A 15659-nucleotide genomic window follows, 5' to 3' on the forward strand; every position below is an offset into this window, starting at 1 on the left:
GGCTTTTGTCTCTGGCAGAGCTATTCTTGACAATATTATGTTATGTCAAGACCTTGTGAAGGATTATAAGAATAAGATAAAGCCTCCTAGATGCACTATTAAGGTTGATATCAGGAAAGCTTATGATATTATTAAATGGCTTTTTATTGAGAGAATGTTGACTGCTCTTGGCTTTCCTAGTGTGTTTGTGAAGTGGATTATGGCTTGTGTTTCTTCTCCTACTTTCTCTCTCATGATAAATGGTGGTAGACATGGTTTTTTCAAGGGAGCCAGGGGTATTAGAAAAGGAGACCCCCTTTCTCCTTTACTGTTTGTGGTGTGTATAGAGTACCTTACTCGGTTCCTGAAGAAAGTTGGACAGAAATCAAAGTTCAGATACCACTATAGATGTAGGTCTCTGAAACTCAATCATTTGGTGTTTGCTGATGACTTGATGTTATTTGCTCATGGTGATAAGAGGTCCAATTCCCTTCTTTCTAGAGCCCTTAAGACCTTTTACTTGGTTTCGGGTCTTCAGGCTAATGAGGATAAAATAGCTATTCTGTTTGGCAATGTGCAAGATGTTGTGAAATAAGATATTCTTCAGAATTCTGGATTCATTGAAGGACAGTTCCCTTTCAGATATATAGGGATCCCTCTAAATTCTAAATATATTAGAGCAAATGATTTTGATGTGCTTATTGATAAGATGATGGCTAGGATTAGATGTTGGTCAAGTAGAAACCTATCTTATGCTGGTAGAGTTGTCGTTCTTAATGCAGTGCTGATTAGCTTTTATTCTTTTTGGGCTCAGTGTGTCCTTCTCCCAAAGTATGTCATTGCCAGAATTAATCAATTATGTAGGGCTTTTCTTTGGGATAGTAGCATTTCTCTTTCTAAAGCTCCTCCTATTTCTTGGGATTGGGTGTGCAAACCAAGGAAAGCTGGTGGTTTGGGAATCAGAGATTGTTTACTGGTAAACATGTTTGGAGAGTAGCTTGTAAAAAAGACTCTCTCTGGGTGAAATGGGTGCATGCTGTGTACATAAAGAATAAAAATTGGTGGAATTATGTGCCAAGTAAGGGCTCAGGTTGGGCTTGGAAGAGAACTGCAAGGTTAAAGAGGAAATGAAGGCAGGCTTTGATAGCAGAAACTGGACTGACAAAGGCTATTCAATTGGAGAAGGCTATAAATGGTTACAAGGAAGTATGCCTGATGTTAGATGGACCAAATGGATATGGAATAATTTCAATATTCCAAAGCACTCTTTTATAGCTTGGATTGCTATTCATGACAGATTAAGGTTGAGAAACAAGTTGTTCAAACTGGGAATCTGTGAAGATGAGGCTTGTTTGCTCTGTGGCACTGAACCTGAGAATTTGCATCATCTGTTTTTTAATTGCATTTACAGTAAGGGTTGCATGAAGAATGTTTGTAACTGAATTGGTGTGAAGTATAGAGATTATAGCATTGAGAATGCTTGGAAAATTTGGAGCAGAGGACTGAAAGATCCAATTAAGAAGAAGGTGGTGTTGGCTGTTCTTACAGCCTTACTTTATCATATTTGGCTGGCCAGAAACCACTCCTACTGGAAGAAGGCTGTGATTCACCCTGAGAAGCTTTGCAAAGTGATTTGTGTGGAAGTCATTGAAAGAAGTCAGTAGATGATAAGTAGGAATTGGACTAGAGCTCAAGTTAAATGGCTTTATAAGCTTAGAAATTCTGTTTAAGGCTTGTTTGGTTGGGTGTCTGTTTTGTTGATCCTTGTGATCTTTTTTTCTTTTGTTTTGTTGTGGCTGTTTTTGTTGGTGGTTGGTTGCCCTTAAGGGCGTTGTAGTTTGAAGTTGAGGGCTTGTCCTCTTTTTTTTGGTAATAAATTCTTACTTACCAAAAAAAAAAATAAAAAAAAAAGAGCAACAACCCAAATCTTGTTGTCTTTCGAGCTACCAATAAGAATGATTTCCTAGATAATTCTGGATACAAGTCATACAACTATCTTACTTCTTTTTATCAAGAATGTATTAATATACCTGTAAGGCTGCACATCCTACCATTTTTATTAGGTTGCACTTCTGAGTTCTAAAGGGTATTTATTTCTAACGTTTAACAATGCACTATAGACAATAAATTAATCGTATTTCATAGGGTAATCATATTGTAATCTTTGATTTCACTGTCTTCTTTACCAAGGTTTATCTTAGGCTGTGAAAGTGACTGAAAGATCATAATGTATATGGATTATTTTCTACAGGCCAATTCCAACACTTTACTTTGCCTCTCATGTCCAGTAAACTTAGTTGGAAGTTTTATCTTTTTACTACATTTTTAATAAGGTAAGTTATAAGATTAGTTGTTTGGCTATACCTTTAATCATATGACAAATGATTTCTATTTTGTCTATTGTTTCATTATGTATTTTATCTCACTATCCCTTCGATCTTTTTTTGTTGTTCTTTCCACTTTTGACTTTTTTTGTCTCACAAAAGGATTCCGGAGTTGAAGAGCAAATAGAATGGGAGATAGTATTATTTACTCTTTATTTTCCTAATTATGCATGGTGAATATCTGACGTATTACATTAAAAATTGGTGTTTGTCTATTTCCTTCCCTTGGTCTTGGATGAATGAAAAATTGCTTTATGAATTTTGATATTTGTATGTTTTGCTTGCCATACTAGTAAAATGTTTTAATTCTATATCTTTGCTTAGAAATTTAATTATTTTCCTTAGTTTTTGAAAAATTATTATTCTAACTTTGTTATTTGATAAGAGTAATACAGGTCGTACAAGTACATAGAAGAAGATATATATTAAAGACAAAAACGAAGAGTTGATATATTAGCATTTTAGATTGTTTATAGTAATTTTTCCCTCTTTAAGGGTTACATTCCTTCCCCCATGTACATAATTAGATATAAACAAATATACATTTAGTGTTATTAGAAATGTACTAGCTTAGATCATGAATTACAAGTTATTTAGGATTTTTATAAGTATTGTGTAGTAAAATTTTATTGGATATTATTTTTTGGATTTTAATGAGTTCACATGAATTTTGTTATAAAATCAAATTTCTTCTATATTGAGGTTCTGCTTCCTATTAAACTGATTATTGTGTATGGTTGAGTTCACATGTTGATTCATCTTTGCTCATTTAATTTAAAAATTTTATAAATAATCACTTTAATGGTGTTTTGGCAACACTTTTGTATTATTACTAGCTAATACATCGACTGAAAAGGTTGTTACACATTATGACATAAGGTTCCAATTTCAAATTGTCTCCTAAGGTGGCAACAATTTTCATTTGTTGCCTTTGTAAAAGTGTTGCCTTAGGTATCATTATACCTTGGCTTTTAAAATTGTTGCCTTTGAACTAAAATGTGTTGCCTTATGAATAGACAACGGGGGCATAAACTACGCCTCATATGTGTTGCCTTAGCTACAAGGCAACAGTCATATTAGGCAATGGTTTTTCATTGTTACCTTTGCTTTATTCTGTTGTAGTGGTACTTAGGCAAACCTTAATTCAATAATGTCACATAATTAATAAACTAATGTCTTATTCTTGATTACTACAAATACATCTAGGCTACTATAAACTGCTTGCAACTAACAAATACTGATCCAATTTGAAAACATCCTTGTTCGTTTAAACTGCAACTAAGTCGATGTCAAATATTATTGGACTTCCTTATAGATACTTTACCAAAGCAGCATCATCAACCTGAACACCATATTGATTGATCAATGCACTTACACCATTCCTAATAGTACATTGAGTAATTGTCTTTTTATGTGTCACAGTCTTCAACTGTGCTTTGAACTTTGTATCACCATCTTAAGAAGGATTTCAACTTTCTTTGAAAATCCGACAAAAAATTCTATAGCAAATGGTAGAGGAACATTCTACGCAGAGAAATTTAGTCAATTAGCATAACATAAATGATGAATAGTTTATAAGATATTAACTTCTAACACCAGACATACAATGATCCCATGCTCAAAATAAGCTTCAGAAAAAGAAAACTTGAAGTAGGGTTCATCACAACCACTAACAAGAGCATCAATCCGAGCATTTATTTCATGCATCCTCTGTGAAGAACCCTCTAAAGTTGATTTTCGACAACGTCTTCTAAACAAATTACTGCATACACTCACATACCCTGCAGCTTTACTTTTTCCACCACCATTAGATGACAAAATTTTAACAACAAAAGAACTATTCCCTATATATATAAACACTAATTCATCCCCTACAACTAGCTTGTTGTCTTCCACTAAAGCTAACTATCCAGCCTCTACATATGTCTTCCATCCATTAGCAGATTCCTCATGCACTAAGGTAGGAAACCAAGGTTCTTCAACATTACTCAGATAAATTCAACATTGAAAAACCCATCTTCAAATATTCTGTAAAACAATAAGGGATTCACTGGCAAAAACAATGCACAACAAACACACAACAGAATACGAACAGGTCAGAATACAACTAAAAGCATAGCATACGTATATGTCACACTTTAAAAAATGCATGTCAGCTTTACATACCAGCTTATGATGATCATCATTTTCATAGCGAATAGTAAACGTTCTTTCATGGCTATCCATAACGACAAACTTAGAAAACACTACCTTATTCAATCTGTACTTTCAACATACAACAAGCTGCTTTATATATATAAATCAATAACCTTTAGCATCGACTAAACAATTCAAAATAGTTCACAAAAATCTTAAATTTATTCAAACTCACCATTAATTTTTCTAACGACTTTTCCATTAAAATTTTACCAAATAAAACATGGTATTGAGTGATTGTTGACTTGAACTGTAACTTATATATGCTAGCTCATAGCACCAATGAAATTACACTTTATAACCCTGACTACAATAAATAAATCCCAATATCGCTTAATAACTTGATCTACAACATTGACCAGCTTCTTATTAAACTGAGTATAAATATTGAAAGAAAAAAGTCAAATCTTAAAGTCACCAATCACTAAATAAGTAAATAAAATTAATATTGCAAACACACAAACCTGCTCGATTCACACTATCAAGGTCAAGAGGAAGAATATTGTACGGAGGATAATTGCTTCATTGACATCATAGTTACTATTAAATAAGCATTACAAAATCAAAGGCACCAGAAATTTTGATATATTCAGATCAATTCTATTACAAATGCAGCCACCTACTTAGGCCCCTTCTAATGTCTAATCATCATGTTGCAAAGGTTAAAAATTAATACCCATACACTTAAATCTTAGCTAGTTGTTTACAAATTTTAGAACTTCATACTACATTTCTTCCCCAAAAGCTATACTTTGAAGCCCTGATTTACTTTTTACTTACGCTTCATACTACTTCTTCCCCAGAAGGCTAGAATCAACGCTCGTGAATTACATTTTTCTTGAGCTTCTTCAGAATTGCATCAAGTTTAGCCTTTTCATTCTCTTTATACCTTTACAATCTATCTAAGTTTTCGGTACCTTGTGCAGTTGTTTGCTCCACCCAATCTAAATACCTGAGAAATATAGCCACCACAATAGGTGCTTCAATGGTTGCTTCCTCCATACCTTCTGCTGCATTTTTTAAAAGGGTATCTACTTTATCAATCTCTTGATTAGCCTCTATCTTCAACCTCTGAACTCCAAGTTTCATTACCTCATGAAACGATTGTGCACTGCACAAAAATTTCGATAATTCGCAAATGCAATGTCAACTTCTTCTAGATTATCCATTCTGATATGAGATTAGTAACAATGAAGAAAAGAGGTTTTAAATCTAATTGAAACCAAAAAACAAAATTCCTTTCTAAACCTAATTGTTCAGAAGCAATTACACTGCTTCATATCAGAGGAAAAGAAAACGCTTGACATTCCCAAAAAAAAATAAAAAAAAAAATTTATAAAAGGATATCTATTGGATTGGGCCAGCTTTTTTTTATGGCTAAATAACCAAGCTTTTATTAAACCCAAAACAATCCAATACTAACAATTTTTTTTTTTTTTTTTTTAATTTTATTAAGACAGTCAATTAAGCAACTAATATCATCACACCTAAATAATTTTTTTTTTTCCGAGTAACTCTAAAATCTATTCGAAACAAATATAACCAAATTCCTTTAAGAAGATCCACAGTAAAACATTACACGTATCCACAAATATTTTAAACAAAGAAAAAACACATATTTGGATTGGGCCACATTTCTTACTAAAATAAATAATCTACTATTCAAAACTAGGCCAAACCTAACAAAACCAAATACTATTTTTACAACCATCTAATTTAATGAGAAAATACAAGTTTATAACCTTGATAAACAAGAATTGTTTATCAAGGGGTGTATATGTAAATTACAAATAAGTTTGGTTAACTATTGTTTTCTCTCTCCTCTTTCAACCTTTTGGTATTTTTTTGATTTTCTCTCTCCTCCTTCAATCATTTGTTGTTTACTCTCTCCTCCTTCTACCTTCAATTTCAAGGGTGGAAAGTACACATTTTCACTATATAACGTCGAACAAGTCAAAATCAATGGAGGGAGAAAAGATTATCTACCCTTTAGGGTTAACCATGCCCGTTATTCTCACTTTGTTATTTGGGTTTTCGTTTAATTTCGGCGGCGAAGCCGCCAAAAATGTTGGTGCAAAGTCTAATTTAATGGAGGAAGGAAAACTCAGCTACCCATTAGGGTTAACCATGCCATTAATTTCTCCTTTTATTATTAGGGTTTTCATTTAATTTTGCCAGCAAAGCCGGCGGAAATGGAGTCGAACGGACTTGAAAGAGAAGGTGAAAGTGGGCAGAGATTGGAGGGAGAAGATTAAGGTGGGTGGGAAGAAAAAATATGAATAAGACGAAGAAGATGAAATGAAGAAGAAGAAAAGAAGGTGGGAGGAAGAAGATGATGAATAGCAACAAACGGAGAGGTTACGGTGTTAACTTTGAAAATTTGTCCAACTTGTTATAGTGGCCTACAAACAGTTAAAATATATATATTTTTAATCAAAAAACACAACTTTCAATGCAACTTATTTACGAAAATGTCATTTGATAAATATAATTTGTTTATCTAGGTTATAAATTGAGGAGTGCTCTAATTTAATTTGATCTAACAACATTTTTTTAATAGTCAATTAAACAACTAATATGAACAATCTCAAAATTAATTACATCCACAATTTGTATTTTACCACAAAATACTATATATAGTTAATCCAACTAAAATACTAAACTACACTATACCTAATCACCCGCTTTTTAGTTTGATAGTAGACAATGGTATACACAACATTATTAAATGTTGTTCTCCTCTTTTCCGATTTAACTTGTTACTGTTACCTTTTTTTTCCTTAAACAAACTTTCTTCTACTTTTTAAACATATGCATCCCACACTAATAAAATTAAGACAAATATGATACAAACTTTTCGCCTAACCTCATTAACCATGGGAATGCATTACTGTAATAATACTCCGTATTTTTATAATATTTTCATGTATATAAATTATATATTTTATTTATTTTTATAAATTAAATTGATTCATTTCATTTTAACAGATATTAATTATTTAAATATTATGTAAGTGTGTATAAAATAATATGAGTCATCATTTGAGGCAATAAAAATATTTTGAATTGGGTCATCCTTATTTAAATACTTGGATCAACTTGTTGGGAAATTGAGGACCCTTAAGAGCCCAACAACTTGACCCCAAAGGAAAAAGTTAAGGGGGAGTAGGATTTAGTAATGGCAGTCTTATAATTATGAGTTTTTGTTTTAAAAGGGAAGTATAAATACTTTAAAACCCCAAGATTTTTCAGTCAAAAATCATAATTGTCAGATTTCACAAAACCCCAAAAGTTTTCCTTCTATTTTCTTTCTTCTTTTTCTCTCTTTTTCCTCTCTTTTTTCTCTCTTTTTTCCCACGCCTCTCTCTCCCTCTTCTCCTACCTCACGGTCGACAGCCACCTGCGCCACCGGCGACCACCCGCCAGCCACCCTCCTTCTCTCTCCTTTTGCTTTTGGTTCGATATTGTTAAAAAAAACTCTTTTCTCTTCCTAATTTAATTCTAGTTATATTATTAATTTAAAGCATGATTTTGATTATGTTTTGATATTGATTTTGGGTATTTGATGTTGTTAAATTATCCATATAAATTTCAGATTTTTATTTAATCAAAAACCCTAATTTATAAACCCTAGAATTTGAAATTTTAATGTATATGGTTAGGGTTTGATCCTAGATTGTTATTGTTTAATTAATTGTTTAAACATGTTTTTAATGAGTTTAAAGCCCTCAAATTAACACTGGAATTTAATTATACACACTACTTTTTAATTATTGTGTTAGGGTTTAATTACCCATAAAAGAGGAAAAGGTTTTAATAATTTAAATATGATTTCCTAGTCTATTATTGATATTTTATATTAAATAAGTGTGATGGGATTTTATTTAGTCATAAAAACTAAGTCTTTTTGAAAGGATTTAAAGTACCCACTTAAAGAAAAGGTTTTATGGCTTTTATGTCATTAAATTGGGTTGATTAATAAGGTTTAAAGTGTATTATAGTTTGCTAGAAATTTGGGAGAATAGTGGATTAATTATAGTTATGTATTCTTATTTGTAGGAAGCTTTGAGTTAGGTGATTTCTAGCGAGTGTGGCCGAGTTTAGGCACTATTCAAGGTACGTATGTGCACAAGAATGTTTGTGCATGCATAGTATCATGCTAGGGTTGTAAAGTATGATTTAAGTGATGAATTAGTAGCATGTTTGGTTGATTATATGCTTGGAATTGATGTTGGTTGAGCATGAATTGTTATGCAATCATGTGAATATGTTATTTGAGGCATGATACAAGTTGAATATGTAGGAATCATGGAAGTATGTTTTATTTTCAAGTATCAAAAAAAGCATGAATTTAATAAGTAAGGCTAATGTATGTTTAAAAGAGCTAAAATTAGAATAATTGAGCATGAATCATGAATTTATTTCTCACCCATTTATTATTGGTGTTGAGTCAAGAAGTAAGTTTATTTATTTACTCGCTCATGTAAGTTGAGTTTGAGTCAAGGAAGTTTAGTAGTGCATATTATGCACCAAGGTAGTAATCGTGCAATTTTGTGCACAAAACTAGACAAAGAACCTTAATTAAAATAAATAGTATGTGCTGACTAATTAATTCAAGAATGAATTGGAAGTATGTGTTGATTGTTGCCATGTTTGTTCTTGATTTATTGGTTAGAGTCATCACGAGTTAAATTGGTAAATCACGTAAAGTGTAAAGAGGATACGCACCAAAACTCTTGGAACATATATACCTTGAGTATGAACACATGGGGGGAGTTATGGGGTTTTATATTTAACCATAGTTTTTTGCAGGGGTACAGGACGCTGTACTTTATTTTATTATTACTGTATTTTCGTCACAAGTGTGACATAGTAGGTGCCAATTGGGGTACCTCCTAATTGAAAGCTCCATGTTTAATGGGCTATTTTTAAAGGAAAAAACCCGTTCGATGTGTAATCCAAATTTATAATTAATAATTAATATTGCTAGTTATAAGTCAAAGGTAAGTTGACTTGTGATTGTATGGTAAACATGTTTTAATTATTTAATTGATGCTAGTATATTCATGTTAGTGTGGTGCATATGTACTCAGCTTTTGTTGATTCGTACTTTTGTGTTTGTGTTTGGCTTTCCTTTGGATTGGCCTACTATGACCATTTATATGGTGAATAGAGGGGTTGAAATAAAGAAAAAGTAACAGGTACTTGAAACATGAACAACATGATGGGAATGAGTGCAAAGAGTTACTTGTTATGTTTCTTAGCTTTGATATTTTTGAATTATTGGTTTGTTAATGGACTAACGTTATTGTGTTTATTTTTAATTGATTTTTAAGAAGGGTCATGTTTGAATTGGTTCCAACTTGTGAATGATTTATTCTACTTTTGTTTTGAGGTTGTGAACTCAAGTTTTTACTTTAAAAGTTGATTTATGTTTTAGACTTCCGTTGTGTGACTTTGAAAATTTGCCTTAGCCATTATCTCGGTGGCGGTAATATTTTGGTTATTTCCTAAAAAGGGTTTTATTTAGAGTAAAATGAGTATTTTAAAAGAAGAAATTTACAGGGTATTACAATTACATACCACTATAATAATAATAATAATAATAATAATAATAATAATAATAAAAATAAAAAATAAATAAAAAAATGGCACATTCTCTATTTCGCGTTTGATTTCACCAAATTGGGGGGCACCCGCGTTGCGGGTGCACCCACAACTAGTAAAAATATATAAAGAATCATTTATACAATAAATTAAACAAATATTTTAAATGGAACCACTTATATTTTTCTTAAACAATGTGCCACTTCAACGTTCTAGATATTCTATGACGGAGGGAGTAATACTTATAAATCTCTCCTTGTGTCATTTTGAGTTCAAAAGAGTCAATTTTGGAGTCATTACAGTCCAAAAAAGTCCGATTTGAGGTCAAAATTGACAAAAAAATATATAAAAAATGCCTCATTTTGTATTTTTTTAGTACACAAAACGAGGCATATCTAATAATGTTTTTGTCACCCCAAAAACTTTTAAAAGCATGTTTTTGGCCGAAAATCGAAGAAAAAATTACAACAACGTTAAATTTAGCGGTTTTATTGATGGAAAATATTAAAGCGGTATTGAGATCTAATTATTTGTCTTTTGTTTGGTGGTATTTAAAATAAAAATTAAAATGGGTGGTTATTAGTTCAAAATATGGGTAATTTTTTGGGTGGTAAAATCAAAATAATCTTAATGTGTTATTTGGTAGGATATAATTCAACACTCCCTCTCACATGTAAGGTCCTTTTAATTAACTCAAGGATCACATGATCCAATTTAATTTGGCCCAAAAGACTTAATGCATTAAAGGTCCAAACATGGGCCTGACAATATACTCAAGCCATTAAAGGTCCAAACCGTGGGTTAGGCTCTGATACCATGCTAGAGGACCAACTAGACAAAAAACTTAAGCTTTAGGTTGAGATGGTCCTCTAACATGGTATCGGAGCCAGCTTGACTCCAAGGTCAAGGGTTCAAATCTCATCCACCCTTACTTTCATTAAGCGCTGGATATGAGGGGACGTGATAGAGTATAAAACATACTCCTGAGTTTCAAACTATCAGCTTAAGCTTTTTAGTTCGTTGACTTTGTCCTTTAACATTATGTTAAGATTTATCAAACATTGACAATGAATATATCATTTTATAAAGCGAAAGAAGATATTGTTGGTTGTTTATGCTTTGGACACCAACTATCTACTCCACCTCCTCCTTTATGACTTATATAATAATCAAGACAATATCCTGAAATAGGATATTTTTTACTTTTCACTTTGTAATTTTCACTTGATTTATACTTTCATCAATGAATCTTACATTATTTTATCTTCTCACATGTTTACATCCTCAATTTTTAATAATTATTTATTCATCGACTCTCATTTCATTGCAACGTTTTGAATTTTTTAACCCTTTGCACTTCTTATAATTATTAATAAGTAAAAATATAAAGATTAATAATATAATGTATGTAACAAGATCTCACATGACTAAGCTACATTTTACATTTTTTACCAAACATATAAATTAGCAAAGGGGATTAAATGAAAATTAATGAATAATGGAATTTTCAAATGTTTTAAGTAAAAGGAAACAAATGAAGTATTAATTATTTATTAGTACCTTCAAGTTTTACAAAGCTAAAAAAGTTTTAAAAGCGGGCACGACTAGATTCAATCCGTTATGAATACCAAATTTATTGTGTGCAGTCAAACCAATTTGATATTTTGTTACCATAATCACACATATATTCAAAATAATGCACTATTTTATTTTTATTTAAAGTTTAAGTGAAAGCTCTGCCGAGTTAAATCCTCGCACAATTTGTAATTTTAATACTCGCAATAGATGTACACCCAACAATTGGATACCGAATATGACAAAATATTGTACCAAAAAATAATGGTAATTTACTCCTAATTATCTCCGTTATGGCTCTTGATAGTTGTTGTATAAAGGCGAATCTTCCTTCCATTCTTTGGATGCACTGGTCTTGCATTTTTCTCCGCATCCTACCCAAACAAAGGAAAATAGAATTAACATCCATTTATTATATGCAAGTAGTTATCAACTCAGCTAGTTCTTCCCTGTCTTATAAAGCTAGAAACTTTGTGTGAAAGAAGATCAATTCATTTATAAAGAATCATATATACTAAATCTACAAAATATATTTGTACTCTTAACTTACGTCATGAACAACTTCTCGCATCATTGCTACTTGATGTTCCGAAATTGTGGCAACCTGTAGAAAAGGAAATTATTTTATAAAACTTGCATAAAAATTATTAATGTTTCAAATATTAAAGAAAAACGTACATAGTTTTTGATAAAGTTTACATACCCGTTTATCGACAGTCCAAATGACACCTTCAGTACAAGGAGGAGTGGTTAAAGATCCCATGTATCTGTAATACTTATTTCCTCTAAACTTTATTTCACCTGGATTAATTTCACCGGCGTTTGTCTTGTCTAGAGCATGAGGTACTAATTCCAGTTTTTTCATTAGCTGTAAAAAAAAAATTGAATATATGTAAAAATAATGAAGGTTACATATTTGGCCAATACAGATTAATACAATCGAAACTAAATATATTCAGATTGAATGGACAATTGATGTCAAAGTTTTGCCAAATCAAATATTCAACTCAAACCACATAAGATAAGATGAATTATTAAGCATAACCATGATAGCCACTAAAATACCAAAAAAATAAAAAATAAAAAATAAATAAATAAATAAAATAAAACCATCTTTTTCACGATTTTTAAAATGATGGAATATTGCAAATCAACCCTTTAATAACTTTTGTAGCATATAAGAAATATTTTCTCCGTTTATGACTTAGGAATTATTTATTTATTTTTTTTTTATTTTTTTTTTGAGAGGACTTTTTTATTTTTTCCCCCTTATTAATACATAATTTATATTGTTCAGCATAAAGAAATTATATAAAAAAAAAATTTATAAAAAATTGGTTGTTATAAATATTTGCTGATGTGAGTCCAACAAGCTAGATCTCATATGTTTTTTTATCTGGAAAGTATTGCATATAAAATTATAAACCAATAGTACCATATAGAGTTTGTATTAAGTTTTCTACTATTTACTTAGCTTGCTCCACTTAAAAAAATTAATTTTGAACAAATGGAGTATAAATATATGATTTCAATTCCGTACCTTTGTAAGGAAAAGATTAGGCTTGCCAAGCTTGTAAAGAAGTCCAATAACAGCAATCTTGTTATCTAAGCTTTGATGTACCAAGTGCAACTCTGCAGCAAACCTAGGTTCGTTGTTCCAACACAATTCATTAATTTATTAATATTCACTTTTGTGAGAAAAAAGAGTTTATTACCAATCAACATGCAAAAATATGTATAAGAAAAAATATAATTTGAATACAGTAATGAGTAGTTATACCTAATGCCATTAATAGTATGCTCTGATGGGGAGTGCCAATGGCATTGCCTAAGGATATAAGTAGTGCCATTCATCTCAATTGTACTGTGTCCATCCTCCCACTCAATCTGGCAATACAAAATTATTTCTCTTGTTACAAAATTTTGAAAATTTGATTAAAAAAAAAATTGAGATATGGAATAAGATACTTCATACCAGGCAACTAGCTAAGAAAGGATTGAACTTTCATTTATTCAAACACGGAGTAGTTAAAAGATATTAATATAGTTTTGTATTGTAACATACTTTATCGTAATTTAATACTTACAACACACATTTTTTCACAACCTTTAAAAAGTGGAGTTCACATGATTTAATACGCTTTAAAATGGGGGTAAGATTTAAGAGTTTGTTAGGAGTATAATTAATTATCTTAAAGTTTTTAGATCTGATCAAGGTTCCTGACTTTAAAATGAAAAAAAAAATTACTATTAGGCCAGTGGAGAGAAGCAACAACAGAGTTTGTTTGGTGGAAATGGTGAGGAATCACCTTTAGGTTACAAGTTCGAGCCCCATCATTTGTATATGTTTGGGAGTATGGGGTTTCCCAATTCCCATGAAGATGTAGTGAAGCAAATAAGTTACTTCGTGTTGAGTAAAATAAAAGATCCTCTATTGATTTATGTTTGGATTCTACTTGTCATATATAATTGGTAAATATGATGGACATGGGCTAGGCTAACATAAAGATCGATTAGGCATGGCACAAAAATGCTTGACATAACATGAGAGACCCGTCGATGGGCCATGCATGGATATCATTTTCGAATGAAATTTGGCGTGAACCCGTCACGAGAACAACTTGCCAACCCTCTGTTTTTTTTTTTCCAAGTTGACAAAAATGTAACTATTAACAGGGCTCAGTTGCATGACACGGCACGCGCTTAGACTATGCATGGGCAGTTGGGCACAAAACGTAACACATGGGCCTACATGTTACAGCCGGTGCCCAACTTAAAATTGGTAGCCATACGTGAAAAACGAAATATATTGTAGACATAACAGAGTAAACATACTTTTCTACGACTACTAGTACAAATCTACAATATAACTCTTTGACAGATTTTTCTACGATACAAAAAAAATACTGTAAAAAAAATTTGCAATCATAAAGAATCTAATTTTGAAAAGGTAAGATATTATAAATAAAATAAAATTGCTTCAAAAAGAAAAGCCAAAAAGAGGATTAGAAAATTACCATAATATCATGTCCCCTGTTTTTGACGGTAGCATTACCAGCCCTATAAAACTTGACAATTTCTTCAGATCTGGGCAATACTTGAACTCGCCGATGTAATAAATCAATTGGCGATTGTAATTTACCCGTTTTACAAGTCGCCCATTCTTCCTTTATGTGTCCCCATTTATCTGGTCCTCTTTCACTTCCTCTTATATAGTCAAATTCTGTTTCATCATCTGCCAATCAAAATTTAAAAATAAGTACACAAAAACTTACCCTTGTATAACTTTTATCCACTTTTATACGTTGAGCGACGGCCCTTCCAATCGGATCTTAAAAAATATTAAATATTATGCTATATAAAAGTTCATATAATACGGAGTACTTCAAAATAAAATAGAATGGAAGGTGGATATATTACCAACTTCTTGAGCGATAGTTGATTCGATGACGAGCAAGATGAGGAGGGAGAAGATTAGAGAGGATATTAGCATTGAAGGGTACTTCATTTTTGTATTTTAAAAGATTAAGTGTACAAATCTTTGAGATGTTCTTATGTTTGAATTTATAGAATAAATAAGAATACTTGTAGTCCTGCCATTTCAGTATTAAAATAAAAAATGTAGTACAATCTGCGCACCTTCATATTATTATGTTGATTTTTATAATTATTTTGGTGTTGGGTCTTAACTACTCGGTGACTATTCTTCAGGTTACACCGTTGAAGCTAATCTTTAATTGAATATTCTAATGTTATTAATTTTGACTAATTGTAGCCTTCTTAGATGAAAGTTAAATGGAACATTCTATGATATTTTGAATAAATATTTGGTTGAAATTGATAATCATAATAATATTATTGCACACCAAAAAAAAAAATAAAAAAAAATGATAAATTAGATAGAAAATAGAATTGAAT

The 15659-nt window shown here is 31.3% G+C and overlaps 2 protein-coding genes across 2 annotated transcripts; one reads left to right on the forward strand and one right to left on the reverse strand.

Annotated features, from left to right (window-relative positions):
- The first annotated feature begins 1106 nt into the window (after nucleotides 1-1106).
- On the forward strand, nucleotides 1107-1643 carry LOC110739587. The gene is made up of 2 exons (XM_021920044.1): nucleotides 1107-1369; nucleotides 1439-1643. Exons 1-2 carry the CDS (start codon nucleotides 1107-1109, stop codon nucleotides 1641-1643), a joined length of 468 nt encoding a protein of 155 aa, XP_021775736.1.
- Nucleotides 1644-11856: 10213 nt separating this feature from the next.
- LOC110739586 (alpha carbonic anhydrase 7-like) lies at nucleotides 11857-15398 on the reverse strand. The gene is made up of 7 exons (XM_021920043.1): nucleotides 15162-15398; nucleotides 14759-14976; nucleotides 13522-13628; nucleotides 13282-13384; nucleotides 12445-12609; nucleotides 12292-12345; nucleotides 11857-12115 (listed from the first exon to the last, which is right to left on the reverse strand). Exons 1-7 carry the CDS (start codon nucleotides 15247-15249, stop codon nucleotides 12020-12022), a joined length of 831 nt encoding a protein of 276 aa, XP_021775735.1. The 5' UTR covers nucleotides 15250-15398; the 3' UTR covers nucleotides 11857-12019.
- Between the last annotated feature and the right edge of the window lie 261 nt (nucleotides 15399-15659).

The sequence above is a fragment of the Chenopodium quinoa genome, unplaced genomic scaffold (genome assembly GCF_001683475.1).
Source record: "Chenopodium quinoa cultivar QQ74 unplaced genomic scaffold, ASM168347v1, whole genome shotgun sequence".
Lineage (NCBI taxonomy): Eukaryota > Viridiplantae > Streptophyta > Magnoliopsida > Caryophyllales > Amaranthaceae > Chenopodium > Chenopodium quinoa.